The 22,797-nt window shown below is 44.5% G+C and overlaps 1 protein-coding gene across 5 annotated transcripts in view; it reads right to left on the reverse strand.

Annotated features, from left to right (window-relative positions):
• Positions 1-22,797, reverse strand: part of arap2 (ArfGAP with RhoGAP domain, ankyrin repeat and PH domain 2) — a 454,954-nt gene that overhangs the window by 5,422 nt on the left and 426,735 nt on the right. For 2 of the 5 annotated variants that reach the window (XM_078546106.1, XM_078546098.1), the window contains one exon: positions 5,222-6,327. In XM_078546106.1, the coding sequence (XP_078402232.1) occupies positions 5,989-6,327 (339 nt within the window). In that variant the 3' untranslated portion in view covers positions 5,222-5,988. Of the gene's footprint in view, positions 1-5,218; positions 6,328-22,797 lie in introns of those variants that run through there. The other 3 variants (XM_078546079.1, XM_078546088.1, XM_078546071.1) reach the window with 3 other exon arrangements.

A 22,797-nucleotide genomic window follows, 5' to 3' on the forward strand; every position in this document is an offset into this window, starting at 1 on the left:
ACCTGGTTTCTGGCAAAAGATATGGCAGGCAATCTGAGAACCGGCATGGAAATTCCAGGTTTCTATTTTTAGGGGTGTACATTAGGAACTGTAATGATCCTAGACCAGATCCCCAAGTTTTTGGTCAGATTTGGTTAGGGGCCAATAATGTTTGTTTAAAGTAGACAAAGCTTGAGATTCAAGACATTTGCTAATAGTACAAAGCCACGAGATTCCACAGGTGCTGAACAAACAAAAATAAACTTTACTACACAAGGTCAGAAAGATAAAACAATTAACAATATCTATCTTATACTCTAACATTCAGGGTTACTTTGAGGTACATATGAATTGACAGGTAAACTGTGGTCGAACACACCACACTTCACAATAAATGACAGATGAGACCAAGGCAGATTCCACGGTTTTCTCGAACACCCACCCAATTTTGCTGAAACTCAGTCTCTTCACTTTTAAAGATCTAACGTGGGAATTCTTCAAAGATCTAGCCTGGAAATTCTCTCCAAAAGCTGATCCGACTCGGGCAGCATCAACGATGGCTCACCTCACAGGGTTTTAATATTGTCTCCCAAGATTGTGTTCCCCTGGATCCCAGAGTACGCATTCAAGCACCAACTTACAAACACAACTTCAGCTATTTGGCTGTGCCGAGCAGAACGCTATTGCTCCAAAAGGGTACCTTCACCCCATGGCATGCAGTCACCAACCTTCCACTGCCTTCTTGGGCCTTCTGGGCTTCTCCTCAGCCCTCTTCAATGGCCAGGGCTTCCCTTGAGCTCTCTTCACATAAAGTCTGCTCCCTGCAGTCTTTTTCCTCTTTGGAGGCTATCTCTCTGTTCCTCTCTTTTTAACTGAACTGGGACCTTATCCTGTCCCTGACCCCTGCCTGGGACTTTTATCCTTGATGGCACTCCACTCCTAGTCATCTGACTGGGGTTTCGCGCCGTTTATCTTCATGCACAGGTGTGCTGAGCTGAAAGAACATTAAAAAATGCAGAACTGCACATGTGCAGCATGTTCCCAGTGTGTGCATGTGCATAAGCTCCAGGCTCCGCCAGGAGTTGAAGTTTTCACCTTAAGAACTACAGCTGAGGTCAAGTTGGGCTTCATAACAGAGCATAGGAACAGACAAAATAGGAGCAGTAGTCCATTCGGCCCCTCGTGCCTGCTCCACCATTCAATTAGACCGTGGCTGATCTACCTCAATGCATTTTTACCTGCACTATCCCCATATCCCTTGATATCTTTCATATCTAGAAATATTTCGATCTCTGCCTTGCATAAACTCAATGACTGAGCTTCCACAGCCCTCAAGGTTAGAATGGGCTCAATTAGATGGGGGATTTTTAACCAATTTCACGTCAGGTATGGAATAATTTAAATGCACTGATTTTTTTTAACAATGCCTAAAAGTACATCATGGCTCAATCCTCTAAAAAGCACTTTTCAATTTGCCGTTTCAAACTTCTCGGATTGGTAGTCCAATAGACTTTGGACAATCTTAGGTTGTGGCTCACTCCAAAAAGCAACTAACCTGCAACTAACCACACTAATTTGTTGAAGGATCTGGGAGAGACAAAGGAGACTTTTATCTGATCAATTCAGTCTACATTCAAGGCTAAGAGCTAAATGTGAATAGATAGCACACTAATTCCCTGAAATTCCTCAATAGTGTTTGGGGACTATTCAGATGATAGGATAGTGTGTGTATGTGGAACTAAAAAGTTACAACCATACAAATTTCAGACCATTGTAAAAGGGACATCACAAATTCAAATTCCATTGCCCTTCCAATAGACTTTCCCTGCAATGCCAGGGTAATATGCAAAGGTCTCAAACTAGGCCATGACACAAATACACTAAGTTGCAAAGTTAATATTAACTTCCATATGATCTCCTATGGTGTGGAGTCCCTGCTGTCCCCTTCCAGAGCCAGTAATGAAGAGGGGGCAGGATCATGCACTCCAGACTCATTTCAACTTCAGACTCCAGACCACATGGGTTTTGCTACTTCAGCAGCTTGGTGGTGGCTGGTATGCTTGGCGAGGTGAGATTCTAGCCTCTACCCCAGGGAAAGTGGAGTACCCCCTGATGGTCTTTGCCTGGATTCTGCACTGGACAGTGAAAATGTCTTTTTTTCAGTCCTATTATCAGACTTGTTCCAAAATGAGCTATAGGTCTCACCAAAGTTCTCCGGGGGATTGGGGGCAGGGGTGGGGGAGGTGGGGGAGACCAGTCTGCGCGGACTGGCAGGTGCCCTTGATGCACCCCTACTGGCATTAGCATTTTTTAGAAACAAGTTTGATGATCACCCATTGAATCCACATAGTCTGATGTCAATGGTGAAGGTCACCAGGGGCACGTGTGGCTGTATTTTATTTTTTGAAGTTTGAATATAAATCTGATTAAACATCTTACTGGACTGTAAAATATACAAGGGATAATAAATACAAGCTCCCTGGTTTGAAAATGCAATGGGGCGGCATATTTTGAAGCAGTTAAATCAGCATTATATTAAACTAGCACATGCCTTTTTATGAAATACTATCAGTTAGATAATAATATTCAATGATGAATTTTGTTAGACCAGTATAAACTCGATCATTATACTTTCAAAGTATGAAACAGATTATAGTTATATGAATTATACATCTATTGTTAGTGTTAAAAAATCAAAATAAGAACAATTTCATATCTGACATATAATAACCAGCAACAAACATTCAGATTTCAGACTTGCTATTTGCTTCTTTTCCAACGTCCCAACAGCGGCTACACTTCAAAAGTGCTTCATTGGTTGCAAAGCACTTCGGGGCGACACGGGGTCGTGGAAGCTGCACGTAAATGCAAGCCCTTTTTCAATTGACCAAATCTAGTAAATTCTATGAAGCAAGTGATTAGAACTTCTGCAAACCAAGACAGTCGTAAAGGCAAGCGCTCTCGAAGGTGAGGGCAAGGATCAGAAAGCACATTTATGGTGCTGCAAATCTAATTTGCTTGAATAACAAATTTAATTTCCTATCAAAATGTCATGAGCATGATGAGCTAGGGTACCAGTTAGCTCAGTTGGCGAGATGGCTAGCGTGTGGTCCAGAATAAAGTCAACAGTGCGGGTTCGATTCCCTTTCAGCTGAGGTAGACCTGGGGCCTGCTTCCTCGCCTTGCCTGAGAGTGGAAGGCAACAGCAAACCACTACTGACAAAAACTGCTAAGCAAAACAGCTCAGGATTAAGCAAGAGTAGATAATGAGCCAAGGACCTGTCTTCGGGCAGCACACACATAAATGAACGAAAAGAAATTAGGAGCTAGAGAAAACTACAGTGGACCTTGGTTACACCAGCCTGCAGATTTTCCAGATTCTGGGCTTACTTAGTGTGCTATATAGTTTCTAACATTGCCATAGTTATGGGCAGTCCAAAATTTATAAGCTTAATGACTGTTTCACAATTGAGGCATTGACAAGGTCATAAATCACAACATTTTAAAATATAAAATTTCCTACTTTGTATTCTACTCCAATTTTTTTGAGCACACATTAGAAACTGAAACACCACCAGCAAAGCAGTTCTTTTGATGATTTGAGGAGATCGTCACCTGGGTACAGGTCTGTACATTTTTAACTTTTTAAAAGAAACCCATGTGGCATGTTTTACAAAGGAGAACTGGGGAGGGTGGGGGGGTGGTGGTAATGCCACTGCAGGACACATTAAACCTGGAATATTTCTTGACATGAACTTTATTGACACTTAATACTGGACTTTAGGATAAGAACCATTTTGGTCCCATGCTAAGCTGACACAGAAGATAAGCATCACAGTTCATTCTCAATATGGAGAACTGCAAACAAACTAATTATTCACTGATTGTGACAAACTGTCAAAACTTACTGAATTTTTGGGCTGGGTTTTCATCGAGTCGGGTTGCCTTGGAAGCCCTTTAAAATAGCAGCTGGGAACTGATTCTGGGGTTCCTGACCCCATGCCCGGGGTTTCTGATTTTCAGGAGTGACTTTTAAGGGTGCAAACTGGTTCGAGTCAAAAGCCCACACCCTGCACTCTCGACCTGGCCGGTTCCATTGTAGGGATAGGCATGTCCTAGTCCTCCGCAGTTTTCATGTAGTTGGGCCAGATTTCCAATGAGTCGTGGTTCATGGTGCCTCAGGGGTATCGTGAACCCTAGTCTGCATGAAGGACATTTTCAAAGGTAAGTTCAAAAGGACCTCCTTGTGTCCCCCATGCCAAAGTATGTCCCCCAAGCAACGCCTATGACTTCTCATGCCCTTATGCCAAGCTATGCCCTCCACCCATGCCCTCCGATGTTCCTATGCAAAATTGTGGCACTTCTGTGCCCTTTGGTTCTATACAGTGTATAATGAGTCAATGAACCCAACAGTGACAATAGGATGTCTAAAATAATGCTTTAAAAACAATAATTCATTCATACCTTTTCAATATGTTAAAAAATAAATCCCTTTACTACATGGCAATAGAAGTGTCAATCATCCAGCCCTTTAAAGTGTCAATAGATGAAACTGCAAGCACTTGAAACATCTTAGCTTTGTGGAAATAAACAGTGATCTCTGTTACCAATTGCACAGAGAGCCAGAGCTGTCATTCAAGCAATGCCTTCTCTGGGGCTCAGGTGTTTTAGTACTCCAATGGATGTCTGGGCTCTCAGCTCAGAGTACGTAATGAGGCTTGGCTGAGAGCCCAGAAATCCATTAGTCTGTTAAAACACTTGAGCCCCAGAGAAAACACTGCTTTATTGACAGCGTTGGCTCTTTGATCTTGCTGTTAATTGCACAATATTTATTTACACAAGATTAAAAGGTTTTAAGTGTTTGTCATTTCAGCTATTGAAACTTTGAAGGGTCTAGATAATGGACACTTTTATTGCCCTGTAATAAAATAGCTTTTTTAAAAAAACATAGTAGACAGTTATGAATGAACCACTGCATTTTTAAACTTTCTTTTACACATCCTATTGTCACTATAGAGTTAATTGGTTTCACACAGTGTATAGTGGGTCAATGGGCATGGAAGTGCCATAGCTTGCCACAGGGGGCATAAGGGGTAGATGGAGGGGAAGAGGGCCATAGGGGTTGTTTGTAGGGCATGACTTGTCATTGGGGGCATGAGAAGCCAAATGGGGTTGGTGAGGGCATACCTTGGTATGGTGGGGGGCAATAGAGGTTGTTTGAGGGGCATGAGGGACTATAACAGATGTTTGGGGGGGGGGGTGCAGGAGGTGGATGGTGCAAGAGGGGTATGTGGGGGTGATGGGCTGTGAGGATTGAGGGCTGGAGGACCTTTCAGTTTTTACTATAACTGGGATGAAGTCCCAGAGTCCCATGGCGGGCCTGTTAAACAGTCTGCCTCCACCACTAGCAGCCTCTGTGGCTGCCTCCAAGCTTTTTTCTGGGTCGGCTAGTCTGACTCCAGCCAGCATCTGGCAGCCCCCCATCCCGGCCACCCCCACACAATGAAAATCCCGCCCTTATGGGCACTTTTTCCTGAGATGGGCGGGTTGAGCCAGGAATTTTCCCAACTCCTGCTACCCACCTCGAGATTGAAAATCCAGACCTTTAAATGGGAAACCATAGTACTTAATATGCGGGATGCATGGCAACAATTCTTCCCAAATATCCTGACAAGTCATACTGAACTTAGTTAAGTACCAGGTAATTCAATTTTGATATAAGTTGAACATTGAGGATAGTCCATATCAAATGTCCCATTCGCATGTTCAGAATTCTACTTTGAGTCTTTCTTCTGATTCAAAGTGGCTTTTAAAATCAGGCAACTGGAATTGATCCAAGCTGTCGCTTAATAACATACATTAAATATGGAATGATGTAAATAGCCTAATGAAGTAAACCTCCTAATTTGAAATTCTTATAAGTGAAAATATTTTCATTTTATAATCCATATAAAGTGTTCACTATAAAGGATATAGCTATCCATACATTTTAACAGATGAGGACACACCTTATTCATTCTTTACCGGTGGACTACTTTTTAGAAAGACATTGTTCAGCTCCTGCATGAGTTGTGAATGTAATTTTGTATCACTTCCAAAAGCCATTTTATTAAGAGTGTCTTCGCCTTGACCTGGATACTGTGATCCTTGACAGCGTCTTAACTTTGTGTTGCTTTGTGTTGCGCTAGTTTGACCTGGGCGTAAAGTGGGCCTATTTGGCTCCTGTCCATCAGCAGACAAAACCTCTGAGTGTTGTAGGCAGGCAGCCAACTGATGAGATCTCCCTTGTGTATCTCCACGAAGTGTCTGATGAAGGACATCATTCAACTTCAATTTCCTGGAGTCCTTCTGAAATGAGAAATTAATTACTGAAAGGAAGTAATTTAAAATGCTGATAGAAACACGTCTCCAACTTAAACAGTAAAGCTGCATTCTGTTAAAAATAGGATGTTGCAGCACAGCACATATTTTCACCGTTTATTAACACAGAACAATTACACTCCCCTGCTCTTCCCCATAGCCCCACAATTACTTTTCCCTGCAAGAATTTATTCGATTCCCCTTTGAATGTTACAACTGAATTTGCTTACATTCAGGCAATGCATTCCAGGTCACAACAACTCGCTGTGTAAAAAAAATGTTTCCTCATGTTGGCTCTGGTTCTTTTGCTACTCACTTGATACACCTGTCCCTCTGGTTACTGACCCTGGGCGGAATCGTCCCAGATTTGCACTACGTTTGTTAGTGGGCGTGAAATATGTTGTTTTACCTGTCAGCCGTAATGGCGGGTTTTCGCACCATATCGTCCCCATCCCACCTCATAAATTATGCAGTCACGAGAAACACCTCGGAACGCTGGGGGGCAGCCTCCGATTGGCCTGCCATGCTGCTACCTTGCTGCGTCCTCATGCCAGGTGCGCACACACTTCTCAATGCTTGCAGCCCAAGACTGCTCCAGTCAAGGCAAGGCTCCAAAAGCCAAGAAGATTGCAACTCCACAATTCAGTGATGCATTCCTGGGACACCTTCTGGATGCCATGGAGGCCCACCACGATGTTCTCTATGTGCCCCCAGCTCAGGCTGCAGGAGGCCCGTCAGTCTCACTACTCCAGCTTGGGAGCCGGTGGCAGAGGTGGTCAGTGCCAATGCTGCACACTAGAGGTCGGCCATCCATTGCAGTAAATGGGTGTATGATCGCACCCATGCTGTCATGGTAAGTCAACCATCTCATCACTCTCAACTCACCCGCTCACAAGCCCATCACAAATTCACTGGCTTCTTCACTCACTGCCAGCTCAAGGGACATCGCCACCCACTCTCTCACACACATACCCTCACATCTCCATCTGGCCTCGCCTCCTCTGGAGACTGCCTCCTCATCCTGTCCATGGCTCCACTCAGCACACACGCACGCCTGGCATCCTTCACATTTGTGCAGGACAAGATAACGCACAATCACCAGGAGAGGTCCCAGACCTGGGGTGGAGTGCCGGACATCAAGGTCCTCACTCCATTCGAGAGTCGCAATTTGGAGCTGGCCGAGAGGAAGTCGACTGTTCTTGCGGTGATGGCGAGGTCAGTGGTGAACACCCACGTGAGGATCCTGCACCACATCATTGCTCTCTCAACGCAACTCTGAGTCCACTGTTCTGTGTTCAACGCAGCTGCCAAGCACTAATAATCTCCACTTTCTGCCACAGACATGTCTGACACGTCACTCTCAGGCAAACCTTGGCCCTGAACCCAGCGCCAAGAGCACCTCGGATGAGGTCCCTGAGGGCAGCACCGTTGAAGACCCGTCACAGCGCTTACCCACACCCTCCACCAGTGCAGTGACACACACCTTGGTGGGACATAGATGGAGAGCAGCCTCGGGATCACAATCTGTTGCGCACAGCACACAATCTGTTCCACAGCGGGCGGAGGCAGGGACATCCTTGTTCGCCGGCACTCAGAGAACTGCTGGAGGCAAGTGATCTGCTGAATCCAAGACAGATGATGAGCCTCTGGATTCGGTCCTCAATCAGTTGATGCAGCTGCAAAGACAATCACGGGAATCACAGGAAGGGATGAGTGGTGCATCCCTCAGATTGCAAAAGGCGATCGAGGAGTTTGTCTGCCTTCAGTCCGAGGTGATATCGCCTCCATGCCAATGCATCGAAGTCAACATTGACAAGGTCTGAAGGTGGATAAATCACCTGGACCAGATGGATTACACCCCAGAGTTCTGAAGGAGATAGCTGAAGAGATAGTGGAGGCGTTAGTGGTGATCTTTCAGGAATCACTGGAGTCAGGGAGGGTCCCAGAGGACTGGAAAATCGCTAATGTAACCCCGCTGTTTAAGAAGGGAGTGAGGCAAAAGACGGGAAATTACAGGCCGATAAGCCTGACCTCGGTCGTTGGTAAGATTTTAGAGTCCATTATTAAGGATGAGATTTCAGAATACTTGGAAGTGCATGGTAAAATCGGGCAAAGTCAGCATGGTTTCATCAAGGGGAGGTAATGCCTGACAAATCTGTTAGAATTCTTTGAGGAGGTAACGAGTAGGTTAGACAAAGGAGAGCCAATGGATGTTATCTACTTGGACTTCCAGGAGGCCTTTGACTGAAAGCCCCTTCATGCATGCAGGAGAGTGCTGGCCATCACTTGGATGGCCAGCGTGCGCTGCACTCATTGGCTGTCCAAAACCCCCCACCTCTGCCCCACTCCACCTGACCGATTGGCAGCAGCTTCGGCCACTGGACTGCACGCTGTGCTCCCAGCTCAGGCGCAGACATTCTCCTAACCTGCACTGCTAGGTTTTGCTGTTAGCTTGAACCATGAGGGATACTGGTCAAAACCTTAATAAAGACATTGCAAGAGGCTGTGAGCGCCTCCCCCAGTGACTGCGCCATGGCCACTTTTCGCAAGGGGATTCTACAACTTGCCCAGTCGGCCAATTGTTCGGCTGCCGCCTAAAACACACATTAATTTGCAGTCTGCACCCGAGGGGCGAAAAGTTCTGAAGGATTTGGTGGCACTCTCATGTTTTTGTGTTGCTTAAGTGGTCAGAAAAGCTTCAGAGGCCTAACTCCAGAAATGTCAGTGGTGCTGCTGAACGGACTCAGCTGTGGAAGAAGGCTCACTTTTGACAAGCTTTTCCAAGTGCATGGCCACTTTCCTCACCCTCCCCACCCCCACCCACTCCTTCCTTCAGTCTGTGCTGCCTTGCTCCCCACCACCATCCTGCCCTGCCTCACCCGCACTACAGCCCTTGCCTAGGCACAGCACTAAAAGCCAGCCGGGGATAAAGCAACTTGCCTATGTTCCTCCCCACGAAGTTCAGGTTGCCAGGTGCACTCCTTTTCCCGGCAGTTGTGAAGCATGCCATTCTGAAGTCATGCCGACGTGGGCAGTAATTTTGACATGGGGGAATGATTCTGGTGAGCAGGGCTTATAATGAGATTCTAAAGTATTGAAATTAGGCTTCCAAAGTGTGGCATGGGGAAAAGCAGACCGCCATTGATGGGCAGAGCAGATGATAGAAAACTGGTTTCATGACGGTGGAAAACCAATTTTTGGCCTTCTTGCCATATTGTCCGCTCATGCCCGCCATGACGCCTGACACCGATAGGACCAGACGATTTCGCCTCCTGTTGCAACTGGAAAAGGTTTTATAAAACCGTTCAGCAATTTCAACATCTCTTAAAAAAAAAAAGTTTCCTCTGAAACTTCTCTGCTCTAAGAAAAGCAACTCCAACTCCTCCAGTGTCTCCACATAACTGAAGTCCCTTGATCCTGGTGCCATTGCTGTAAGTCTCTACTGCATCCTCTCTCGGGCCTTGACATCGTTACTAAAGTGCGGCGCTCAGAACTGAACACAAAATTCCAGCTGGGATCTTACCAGTCTTTTAAAAAGTTTTTGCATCACTTCCTTGCTTTTGCTCTCTATGGCAGAATTTTAACCTGCAAGCGGTTGGGTGCCAGTGAGGGCAGCGAGTTAAATCAGCAAAGAAGTATTGGCATGTCAGAAATCCAACATGATCCTGTTCACTTTTGCCTTTAACTGGCATGGGTTTGAAAGTGAGCAGGAGACCCCTTTGTGGATTGGGGTGGTCTGTATTTTATTAGATTTACATGTAATTGAATGAATACTTAAACCAGTGTTATGACCGGGGTGGGAGGAGTGGGCAGTTGATCTAGCCCCACGACTCCAGAGGCTGCACCATTAGTTTAAATGTTTAACCCATTCGTCAAAATGGCCAATTATTTACCATCACTTCTGTCAGACGCATAATAAAAGAGACTTTAATAAGGCTTCTCTCAATAAACTCAATGGTTGATTTATTATAAAGCAAAACATTTTTTATACAAGTTGCAAGAACTCCAACTTTTTGGAGGTCATTTTGCTATCTTGGACTTCACTCATGTTGATCAACATTTCTCTGCTGTCAGCCTTCACTGCAGCATGGGAGCAGTTTATGCAGCTCTATCGTGCGCTCCTGATGAGGAACAAGAGGAGCAGCAGCAGCAGCATCATCTCTGCAGCCAAATGCCACCCCAAAGGACAGAGGGGATGGGTGCAGCTGAATGGATGCACTAGCCCCACCGCACAATGTGTACAGCCAGAGGATTAGCTTTCTCGATATGACGGAGCAACAGTGCCTCAGGCTCAGATTTACGTGGCAAGCTGTTGCTGACATCTTCAGCCTCATGGAACAAGACCTCCTTCCACATTGATCAGATGGGCATACGTTGTTAGTGGCCGTCAGGGTCACCCCAGCCCTGAATTTCTTCTGTTTTCGGCTCTCTTCCAGGGATCTGCTGAGGGCATCTACAAGATTTCACAATCTGCTACCCACAAATCCAGCTCCTGGGTAACCGATGCCATGCTTGTCAGGGCTGCCACCTACATCCACTTTGCTACTGAGGCCAGTTAGAATTAGAGGGCCCTCACATTTTTGCTGCAGTGGCTGGGTTCCCACAGGTACAGGGAATCATAGGCTGCACACGTGGCAATCAAAGCTCCTTCGATGCACCCTATAGTTTTTCATTCAAAAAAGATTCCACTTCATCAATGTTCAACTGGGATGTAACCACAGGGAGATTTTCATATGCAAGATATCCTGGAAGCTGCCATGATTCCTTCATTCTCTGCCAGTCGTATTTCCCACAGATCTTTGCACTTCCAAACAGAGTCAGTGGGTGGGACAGGAACATAATGACACCTGTGAACAGTCCTAACACTGATTCATAGGAAAGGTACAAAAGGAGCCACATGAGCACAACAGTGGTCACTGTACAGGCCAGTGGATTCAGGTGCCTGGACAGATCTGGGGTCACCCTTCAGCATGTAAGGCAAGGGTGTTCAGAACGGTAGTGGTCTGCTCCGGCTTTGAACAACATGGTGCTATAGAGAGGACTGGAGCTGCAGGAGGAGGAGTGGGAGGAATGCTCTGCATCCTTTGAGGAGGATGAAGAGACTGATGTGGCCAGAGTACCTGCAGCTGCTCACTTGGCTGCTTTAGAAACCCATGTGGACTCATCCAGGCATGCTTCAGATAATATAAATATGTGAAACCTTAAGGGAACACAGTGCTAAACACACTAGACCATTCCACCCCCGCCAAACACAAGCATTACCACAATAGGAAATCCCGCCAACTCATTTGTACCCTTTGCTCAACTTCGACCCTGGTGACACTATTCTCTTTGAGGCTGCTGCCCATTCGAAAGGTGAGAGGCAACGATGGAGATAACTGGACAACGGAGCCGTGAAATAAAAGTCATGATTTATTAACATTTTTAAAGATATTAAGACACTGATATTGTTAGAAACACCCATGTGAATTGCCTAGTGCAACTAAAATATCTTTTTGTCTCCTTTTCCTATTTCTCCTACTTGCGGCTACCTCCATGGTTTGAGGCAGGCTGCTGGTTATTCTGCTCTGACAGCTGAGCTGCCTATAGTAGATGGGTTTAGGAGCCTTTGAGGGCCCTGCCAAAGACGACCTCACCTTCACTGGTGAAGGGGCAGGAGGGAACATTGGGACTCTGTCTGGAATGAGGGAGCCGGCAGACAAGGGATGAGAAGTAGGAGTGCCTTGAGCAGAACCCCACTTCCTTGTGCCCTTTCTCCAACTTTCCTCTCATGGTCCACTAGCACTTCCCTCCCAGCCAAGAACTGCAGGGAACTTTACTTCACTTCAGTGAGGTACTGGACAGCCAAGGTGATTTTTTAATTAAATAAAAATTATTTTACGAGGTGTGGGCATCACTGGCTAGGCCAGCATTTTTATTGCCCACCCTTAATTTCCCTTGAGAAGATGGTAGTGAGCTGCTTTCTTGAACCGCTGCAGCCCATGTGGTGTGGGTACACCCACAGTGCTGCTAGGGAGGGAGTTCCAGGGTTTTGACCCAGTGACAGTGAAAGAATGGCGATATAGTTCCAAGTCAGGATAGTGTGGCTTGGAGGGGAACTTGCAGGTGGTGGTGTTCCCATGTGTTTGCTGCCCTTGTCCTTCTAGCTGGTAGCAGTTGTGGCTTTGGAAGGTGCTTTTGAAGGAGCCTTGATGAGTTGTTGCAGTGTATCTTGTAGATGCTACACACTGCTGCCACTGTTCATTGATGTTGGAAGAGGTGAACAAACAAGGTGGTGGGTGGAGTGCCCTGGATGGCGTCAAGCTTCTTGAGAGTTGTTGGAGTGGAACTCATTCAGGCAAGTGGGGAGTATTCCATCACACTCCTGACTTGTGCCTTGTAGATAGTGGACACGCTTTGGGGAGGCAGGAGACGAATTACTTTTCTTCAGACATCCTTTTGTAAACAGGGTTTGAACATTTGCAATTTTCCAGTCGTCATCTGGCCCCATGCCATACCTAAGGAGGATTGCAAGGTTGTGAACAGAGCTTCCCCAATTTCCACCCTTCCTTCCCTGAGTAATCTAGGATGCATCCTAGCCAGAGCAGGTGACGCTGAGGACTGTCAACCTTTTCTGTAAGTGCTTTTTATTAATTTTTACCTCATTCAATATTGCTACTGCTTTCTCCTTTACAGATATTTTGGCAGCATCTTCTTCTCTAGTTAATACAGATGTGAAGTGCTCATTTAGTACACATACCATGCCCTCTTCCTCCACAAAACTATCTCCTTTTTGCTTCCTAATTACTCACATACTTACCTTAACTAGCTTTTTGGATTCCCTTTTATGTTAACCACTAACCTAGCCACATACTCTATCTTTTCCTCTCCTTCCTTTTTTAGATTGTGTCTGTGTTTACTATTATCTTTGATGAGATCCAAATCAAGCTTTAATTTAAGGAACAGACAGCATTTGATAAGACTTCATGCTACTATCATTTCAAATCTACTAAACAGGAAATCAATTCTTCAAAGTGGATCAAAATTAATAACACAAGTAAAGATTTAAGGCATTTTATCAATTAGAATTGCCTTCAATTGCGATCAGCTTGGGCAGATTCAGGTAGCAATTAACTGCATTAATGACAAAAAGGCACAACACTGCAGGCTGCATGGAATTACACAGAATTTACAGCATAGAAGCAAGCCATTCAGCCTAATTGGACTGTGCAGGAGTTTATGGCCCATAGGTGCCTACTCCCGCCATATTTCATCTCAGCCAACCAACATATCCTGCTATTCCTTTCTCTTGGTGCTATAAATCTGATACAAAAATATAAAATGCCAGAAACACTCAGAAAGCCAGTCAGCATCTGTGCAGCAAACAAAGGAATTGATGTTCAGGTATGGACCCTTTGTCAGAGCTGCACTGATTCGAGGTTCATGCCTGAAATGTTAACTTGTCTGCTGTCACTTGTATAGTCATGTCTAAAGCCTGCAAAACTTATTAGGGAGATGGATGCTTTACTTTTTTAAAAAAAAGAAGCATGGAATGGATAATTTACCTTGACAAAATAGACTCCAGAGCATCAGGTGACTTCTTTTGTGGTTTCTATACCGACAAGGATCAGCTTATGCCTGAACATGTCTATGGAAAGTCATTAAGGCGTAAACAATCTTGCTCAAGTGTTGATAACTGCCCCTCTCCCTTTCAATGGAAGAGATTTAAAATGACAATGGCTGTTAGACTTGCTGGCCCCACGAAGATGGGATTTCAAATAAAGACATCCAGGAGACTGCTCATGATGGGAATGTTGATTGGATATCAAACATCCTCCACTGGGTGACAATTACATCTGCCATCAATATATTGTGTGGACAATGGAAAACATTGATACTGCTGCCACATGACAGAAACTGGCTTGAGGGTGTAAATGTCTGATTTATTCTAAGAACAGCCCAGAGAGGGTTAGTCTGGGATACGAGGGCCAGATGGAAGCCATCTGTCATTCAGCACAAGGGAGGACCCTGCCTGAAAAAACACACTGTGAAGTGGGGCTAAGCCACTTTAACTGGAAGATTATATTTCCTCACTACAGTGGCTTCACCACAACTTGGACTGAAAAGCAAGAAACTTGCTATTGTTTGGAGCATTATTGTGAGCTCATTACTAGAAACCTCCACCCTTCATTTTCCTTCTTCCATGAACTGAAAAGCCTGCAATGCTTTTGATGACCTTCTTGAAAAACAAAGTAAGATGGACATTTGGGACTTTAGGTAATCTAACTACATGTTACATTTTTAGAAATCATCTTTTCCAGTGTGTGTGTGTGTGTGTGTGAGGGGGAGAGAGAGAGAGAGAGAGAGAGAGAGTGACAAATGGGTGTTTGTTCTGTACATTTTCAGCTGCTGTCAAAATAAATGCCTATCCTTTCTTTTGATTTAAACTTAACAGAAAGCCTATTTTGTTTCTGCTCTTTAAAGTCACAACACTCAAGGGGTTAAAACATTCCTCTAAAATGCATCTTGTTGCAGTCAGGCAAGAGGTGGGGAAAAGGGAGAAATTATTCCACATCCCTCCTCGGTGCACAGCACACACCAGACACTGACTAACATGCTACATATTTCCAGCATTTATAATTTTTGTTAACGGAATATCTTATATTTATTTAGTTTGTTAAATAGTGTTATATTCTCAAATATAACACACGGGAAAGAATTTCCCGCAAGAGCAAAGGTTTTAAGGTTTAAAAATTTAAATAAAGAAAAAAAAAATTAAGACGTCCTCTCGTGTGACAGTGTCACATGAGCTGGGTCTTGTCAATGAACTTTAATGGAAACATTTATTTAATTTATAAATCCTTCATGAAACCTCATCCCACCTGTGGATGGGGTTCCATGAAAAATGTGAAGGTCACCTGGGCTCTTCGCCTGCCCGCCAACCTTAAGGTTGGATGGGCAGCTCTCTCGATAGGGTTAATTAGTTAACTAATGGCCTTACATAGAAACATATATGGAAACTAGGAGCAGGAGTAGGTCATTTGGCCCTTCGAGCCTGCTCCGCCATTCATCATGATCATGGCTGATCATACAACTCAACAGCCTGCTCCTCCTTTCTCCCCATATACCTTGATCCTTTTCGCCCCAAGAGCTATATCTAACCTCTTCTTGAAAACATACAATGTTTTGGCCTCAACTACTTTCTGTGGTAATGAATTCCACAGGCTCACTACTCTCTAGGTGAAGAAATTTCTCCTCATCTCAGTCCTAAGTGGTCTACCCCATATCCTCAGACTGTGACCCCTGGTTCTGGACTCCTCCACCATCAGGAACATCCTTCCTGCATCTACCCTGTCTAGTCCTGTTAGGATTTTATAGGTTTCTATGAGATCCCCCCTCATTCTTCTGAACTCCAGTGAATATAATCCTAACCAACTCAATCTTGCCTTATATGTCAGTCCCACCATCCCAGGAATCAGTCTGGTAAACCTTCGCTACACTCCCTCTATAGCAAGTACATCCTTCCTCAGATAAGGAGACGAAAACTGTACACAATATTTCAGGTGTGGTCTCACCAAGGCCCTGTATAATTGCAACAAGGCATACCTGCTCCTGTACTTGAATCATCTTGCTATGAAGGCCAACATACCATTTGCCTTCTTTGCCGCCTGCTGCACCTGCATGCTTACCTTCAGCTACTAGTGTACGAAGACATCCAGGTTTCGTTGCACATTCCCCTCTCTCAATTTATAGCCACTCAGATAATCTGCCTTTCTGTTTTTGCTACCAAAGTATTATATTATTTCTATTATACTGCATCTGCCATGCATTTGCCCACTCACTCAGCTTGTCCAAATCACACTGAAGCATCTCTGCATCCTTCTCACAGCTCACCCTCCCACCCAGCTTTGTGTCATCTGCAAATTTGGAGATATTACATTTAGTTCCCTCATCTAAATCATTAATATATATTGTGAATAGCTGGGGTCCCAGCACTGATCCCTGTGGTACCCCACTAGTCACTGCCTGCCATTCGGAAAAAGACCCGTTTATTCCTACTCTTTGTTTCTTGTCTGCCAACCAGTTTTCTATCCATTTCAATACACTATCTCCAATCCCATGCGCTTTAATTTTACACGCTAATCTCTGATGTGGGACTTTGTTGAAAGTCTTCTGAAAGTCCAAATAAACCACATCCACTGGCCGCCCCTCATCAACTCTACTAGCTACATTCTCGAAAAATTCCAGTAGATTTGTCAAGCATTATTTCCCTTTCATAAATCCATGCTGACTCTGTCTGGTTCTGCCACTGTTTTCCAAGTATTCAGCTATTAAATCTTTTATAATGGACTCTAGAGTTTTTCCCCACTACCGACGTCAGGCTGACTGGTCTATAATTCCCCACTTTCTCTCTACCTCCCTTTTTAAATAGTGGGGTTACATTAGCTACCCTCCAATCTGTAGAAACTGTTCCAGAGTCTATAGAATCTCGGAAGATGATCACCAATGCATCCACTGTTTCTAGGGCCACTTCCTTAAGTACTCTGGGATGTAGATTACCAGGCCCTGTGGATTTATCGGCCTTCAATCCGACATCACCCTGCGTCATTTTACGCCTTGGCGAGCGGGCCCTGCCCCTGATCGCTGAGCCGAAGATTCAGCCCATGGTTTCTCATATAATAAATATTTGGCAAAGTATACACACTTCAAACCACTGCATCATCTAACAAAAAATTCAAAGGGATAATATTCTCTACAAGCATCAATAACTAATTTTTGTTTTTTTTCCCCAATCTATGAAATATAACAGTCGGCAAAAGTTATTAGTTTATAATATTTTCACACTGTCCAATATCCCTCAATATTAGTTCATGAAATCTTTCAAAATATCAGCGTGTGTTAGAAAGCGGAAAATGTAGATTTACAAACTAACCTGGAATGTTCCTTTCACCAGTTGAATATAATGTAATTCAATTGCTTCCAATAGTTGAGTGGTTTAAGTCACCTGCTACAATAGTGCTACAGTTCCAGGAACATCCTGCTCACCTCCACTCCTTGTTTTCATCAAGTTAACACATACTTCTATTTTTGGGAGAGCAGTGCCTGCAAGAGCATGTTTCCCCAAAATAACATACCTCGGGATATGGCTGGTACACTCCAGCTGCTTTCATACATCAACACATGGTCATTAATCTCTGATGTCCACTGACTTTCACACCACACAAATTACTTTAATTTCAGTGGTCTGCTTGCGATGGTTTATTTCTTAAACCAGCACTGATTTTGACTCCTGAGGCTGGGTCCCTCCTGCTTTTGGAGATTGCTGCTCTTTGAAGGACATCATTTTTTGACACTTAGTTTTTGTTGGCGTCCTTAAAGCAGCATTTCTAATTTCCAGGAACAATGACCCCGATTTTAACTTTCCCCTGTCAGCAAAAACTGGCATTGAAAGAAATAGAAGTCAAAGCTAAAAGCAAGGAGCTTGCAAGCGTAAGACAACAATTCAGTATTGGTTCTGCTCGTGCTGATTAATTGCTCAAGCTTTATGCTCAGTTTATGTCAGGAGAGCTAGACTGAATCACTTTGCTTGCAATGCCGCCAATCACCCATTATACTATTCCACACTTAGCTCTACATCTCTCTCTCTGTTCATCTGTATAAAAATGGTGAGAACAAGTTTCAATGCTAGTTCTTCCACTTATATACAGCACTTTGCACTGCTTACCTGGGATTTGCATGGCTCTTCTGCCAAAATTACAATAGGTGAGATGGGAAGTTGCAGAAATTCTCCTAGGTGTACCTAACATGCTTTACATTTGGGGCATTATATTATTCTATGTGCAAATTTTGTGTCACAATAAAAAAAGTATGAAAAAGGGCAAAGAACACTGTTCATTTGCAACTAACAGAAAAACATCCTTAGTAACAAAGGCCTAGAAATTCAGGTAATTTGGGCTGCAGGATTAAATCCCTGCATCTGAACGGAGGGGCCCAAGGTGGGGCAGGCCTCATTTCCATGAAGTAGGACAGCTACGGAGATAAGTGGCTGCTTGCTTAACAAAGTGTGTTTGAAGATCAGGATGCTAACAGCAGCCCAGAGGATAAGTGAGGAAGAGGGGCGGGGGTGACCGATTCAAACGGTTTTCAGGTGGCCTGGGGAGCACTCCTATTCCTCCTGTCTCCACATTCAGTAACCTTACTTGGTAGTATAGAACTTGAATATTGCTGGAAAAGAGACATACTGTTGAAGCTTTTTGTTTTGCACTCATCAGGAGTTCACAAGAATACCAATAGTGAATGCAACAACAATTTATGCTGCATGAGAGTGTTGATTGATTAGTAAGTGGATTCTGGTCAAGGTGTTGCCATGGAGAATGCACCAGGGAATGGTTAACTGCTAAGTTTTTGTTCAAATTCAAACCAGGCAGGTCGTCTCTGATAGGTCAAGGCATTGCCCATGCTTGCAAAACTCAAAGCACAGGGTCGAATCGTCTGTGACAGCTGGTGTCGGGCGTGCTTGGTGGCGAGCGGACACTAAGGTGAGAAGGCCAAAAATTGGTTTCACGACATCGTGAAACCAGTTTGCGAGCACCCGCTCAGCCCATCAATGGCGGGTCGCGTTTCCCGCCATTGGATGTCGGAAACCTCATTGTAACATATCTGCATATCATTATATGGCCAGCCCACCGGAATCATCCCCTCCCGTCCCCGCTGGATTGTCCGCCCGTGTCGGTGTGATTGCATGTCGACATGTTTCACAACAGCATACATAAGGCATGCATTTGGCGAGCTGCACTTTGAGGGGAACTCGGAGGTGAGTAGACAGTAACGTTGCGCAGTGCTTGCCTGGGTTGCCTGTTGGACTTCAAGGTTGAAGCGTTTTGGAGGCGTGGGGGCAAGGGCTGCCCTGAGGTTGAAAGCAGTGCACAAGCACGTGTGAAGTGGGGGTGTGGGGAGGGAAGCGGCCATGCATTAGGGAAACATTGTGTAATGTAACCATTCCTCTGCAGCTGAGACGGTACAGGTGCAGCCACATTGACATGCATGGAGTCGGGCCTCTAGCTTATCTGCCCACTCAAGCAACACAGAGGCCTGCAAGTGTCACCAAGAGCTCCAGAGCTTTTCACCCTTGAGCCCAGACTGCAAACTAATGAGCATTTTAGTGAATTGCAGAACAGCTGGACAACTGGGCATATTGTACACGCTCCTTGCTAAAGCTGGCCATGGAGCAGTCACTGGTGGAGAAGTTCACAGCCTCTTGTAATGTCACCATCCCTGTTCAGACCACTCTACCCCATGGCTCAAACTAACAGTGCAGTTTTGCAGCGCGGGTTAGGAGAGTGCCTGAGCTGAGAGCACAGCATGCAGTCCAGTGGGTAAATCTGCCGCCAATTGGTCAGGTGGAGTGGGACGGAGGTGGGTGGGGTTTCGGACAGCTATGCAGTGCACTAAACTCTAGCCATCCAAGTGGTGGCCAGCACTCTCTGAGATGTGCTAAGGGGCATTCAGGTTTAACCAAGAGAGGTTCTTAGCATACCCAAGCTAACCCACGCATTTCCCTCTTTCAACCTTTGCAGGAGGAGTACATCAACAGCATGGAGTCTGGTGAACTAGCTGTATGCCTCGTGGCGTACAGAGAGCAAAAGTGGCGGAGAAGGCTGGCTGCACAGAGGGAGGAGCAGCACCCTAAGAAGAAGGGGGGCCTGGGGGTCCTGCAAACACCCCAGAAGAGACACAGCAAGCCATTACTGGTCGGTGCTTGGGTGGACCCAGGGCCTATAGATGCTGCCTTTCATTCTTGCAGATGACTGAGAACCAGTGTCGCCGAGGGCTGCGCATGACAAGGGAACTGGTTGGTCACATCTGCCACACCTACATAGAAATAGTTAAGTATGATTTGATTGCCATTACAGAGACATGGCTACAGGAGGACATGGGTCGGGACCTGAATATTAAAGGGTATAGGACATTTAGGAAGGACAGGAAGTGAGGAAACGGTGGAGGGGTGGCTCTGTCTATTAATGACGGTATTAGCACAATTAGAGAGGGGTGACCTAAGTGCAGGAAACCAGGATGTAGAAATGGTTTGGGTAGAGACAAGAAATGTTAAAGGCAAGAAGTCACTTGTGGGAGTCGTATACAGGCCCCCTAACAGTAATCGCATGGTAGGGTGGATCATAAAGGTAGAAATAATGGGAGCTTGTCAGAAAGGCACGGTGATAATCATGGGAGATTTTAATTTACAAATAGACTGGAAAAGTCAGATGGGCAAAGGTAGCCTAGATGAGGAGTTCATAGAATGATTCTGGAATGTTTTCTTAGAATGGCATGTTCTGGAGCCAACCAGAGAACAGGCTATACTAGACCTGGTATGGTGCAATGAGATGGGATTAATTAATGATCCCATAGTGAAGGCACCCCGAGGTAGCAGCGACCATAATATGCTTGAATTTTACATTCAGTTTGAGGAAGAGAGGAATAGGTCCAAGACTATGTTTTTAAATAAGGGCAATTATGAGGGCATGAAAGCATAGCTGGCTAAAGTGAATTGGCAAATTAGGTTAAGGGCTAGGTCAATAGAGATACACTGGTAAACATTTAAGGGGTTATTTCAGAATACACAGAATAGATACATTCCGATGAGTAGGAAAAAGTGCAAGGGATGGACACACCATTTGTCGTTAGCTAGAATGGATAAAGATAGTATCACACTTAAGGATAAAACATATAATTGTGCAAAGACAGGTGGAAGGTTAGAAGATTGGACAGATTATAAGGAATAGAAAGATGACTAAAATACTAATAAGGATACAAAAATTAGAGTCCGAGAGAAAGCTAGCCAGAAATATAAAATAGATAGTAAGGGTTTCTACAAATATTTTAAAAAGAAACAAGTTAACAAAGTGAGCATTGGTCCTATAGAAAGTGAATCTGGAGAATTAACAATGGAAAACAAGGAGATGGCAGATGAATTGAACAGATATTTTGCATCAGTCTTCACTATAGCGGATACAAGTAACATCCCAGAAGCAGCTATAAATCAGGAAATGGAAGGGAGGGAGGAACTCAGGAAAATTATAATCACCAGAGAAGTGGTACTGAGTGAATTGTTGGAGCTATGGACTGACAAGTGCCCGGGTCCTGATGAACTTCATCCTAGGGTCTTCAAAGAAATGGCTAATGAGATAGTTGGTGCTTTGGTTTTAATTTTCTGAAACTCCCTAGATTTGGGTAAGGTCCGACTAGATTGGAAGATAGCAAATGGAGCTCCATTATTCAAAAGGAAGGGGGACAGAAAGCAGAAAACAACAGGCAAGTTAGGTTAACATCTGTCATAGGGAAAATGTTAGAAGCTATTACTAAAGAAGCTATAGCAAGGCACTTGGATAAGTTCAAGGTAATCAGGCGGAGTCAACATAGTTTTGTGAAAGGCAAATCATGTTTAACCAACTTATTGGAGTTCTTTGAGTGGCGTGCCCCAGGGATCAGTGCTGGGACCTCAACTGTTTACAATTTATATAAACAACTTGGATGAAGGGATGGATGGGGTGGTTGCCAAATTTGCTGATGACACGAGGATAAATAGGAAACTAAGTTGTGAACAGGATAAAAGGAAGCTACAAAAAGATATAGATAGGTTAAGTGAGTGGGCAAAGATCTGGCTAATGGAATATAATGTGGGAAAATGTAAATTTGTCCATTTTGGTAGAAAGAATAAAAGAGAAGCATATTATCCAAATGGTGAGATATTGCAGAGCTCTGAGATGCAGAGGAATCTGGGTGTCTTAGCACATGAATCATAAAAGGCTTGTATGTAAGTAAAGCAAGTAATTAGGAAAGCTAATAAAATGTTATCATTTATCGGGAAGGGAATTGAATACAAAAGTAGGGAGGTTATGCTTCAATTATACAGAGAACCAGTGAGACCACATCTGGAGTACTGTGTACAATATTGGTCACCTTGTTTAAGGAAGGCTGCAAATGTGTTGGAAGCAGTTCAGAGAAGGTTTACCAGACTAATACCAGCAATGGGCAGGTTGCCTTATGAGGAAAGGTTGAACAGACTAGGCTTGTATGCACTGGAATTTAGAAGAGTAAGAGGCGGCTTGATTGAAACATATAAGACCCTGAGGGGTCTTGACAGGGTGGATGTGGAGAGGATGTTTCCTCTTGTGGGAGAATCTAGAATTAGGAGTCACTATTTAAAATTAAGGGGTCACCCATTTAAAATGGAGATGAGGCAATTTTTTTTCACTCAGAGGGTTGTGAGTCTTTGGAACTCTCTTCCTGAAAAGACAGTGGAAGCAGAGTCTTTGAATATTTTTAAGGCAGAGGTGGATAGATTCTTGCTAAGTAAGGGGGTGATATGTTATCAGGGTAGGCAGGATGCAGATTTGAGGTCACTATCAGATCAGCCATGATCTTATTAAATGGTGGAGCTGGCTTGAGGTGCTGAATGGCCTACTCCAGCTCTTAGTT

Source organism: Cetorhinus maximus, chromosome 1 (assembly GCF_964194155.1).
Source record: "Cetorhinus maximus chromosome 1, sCetMax3.hap1.1, whole genome shotgun sequence".
Lineage (NCBI taxonomy): Eukaryota > Metazoa > Chordata > Chondrichthyes > Lamniformes > Cetorhinidae > Cetorhinus > Cetorhinus maximus.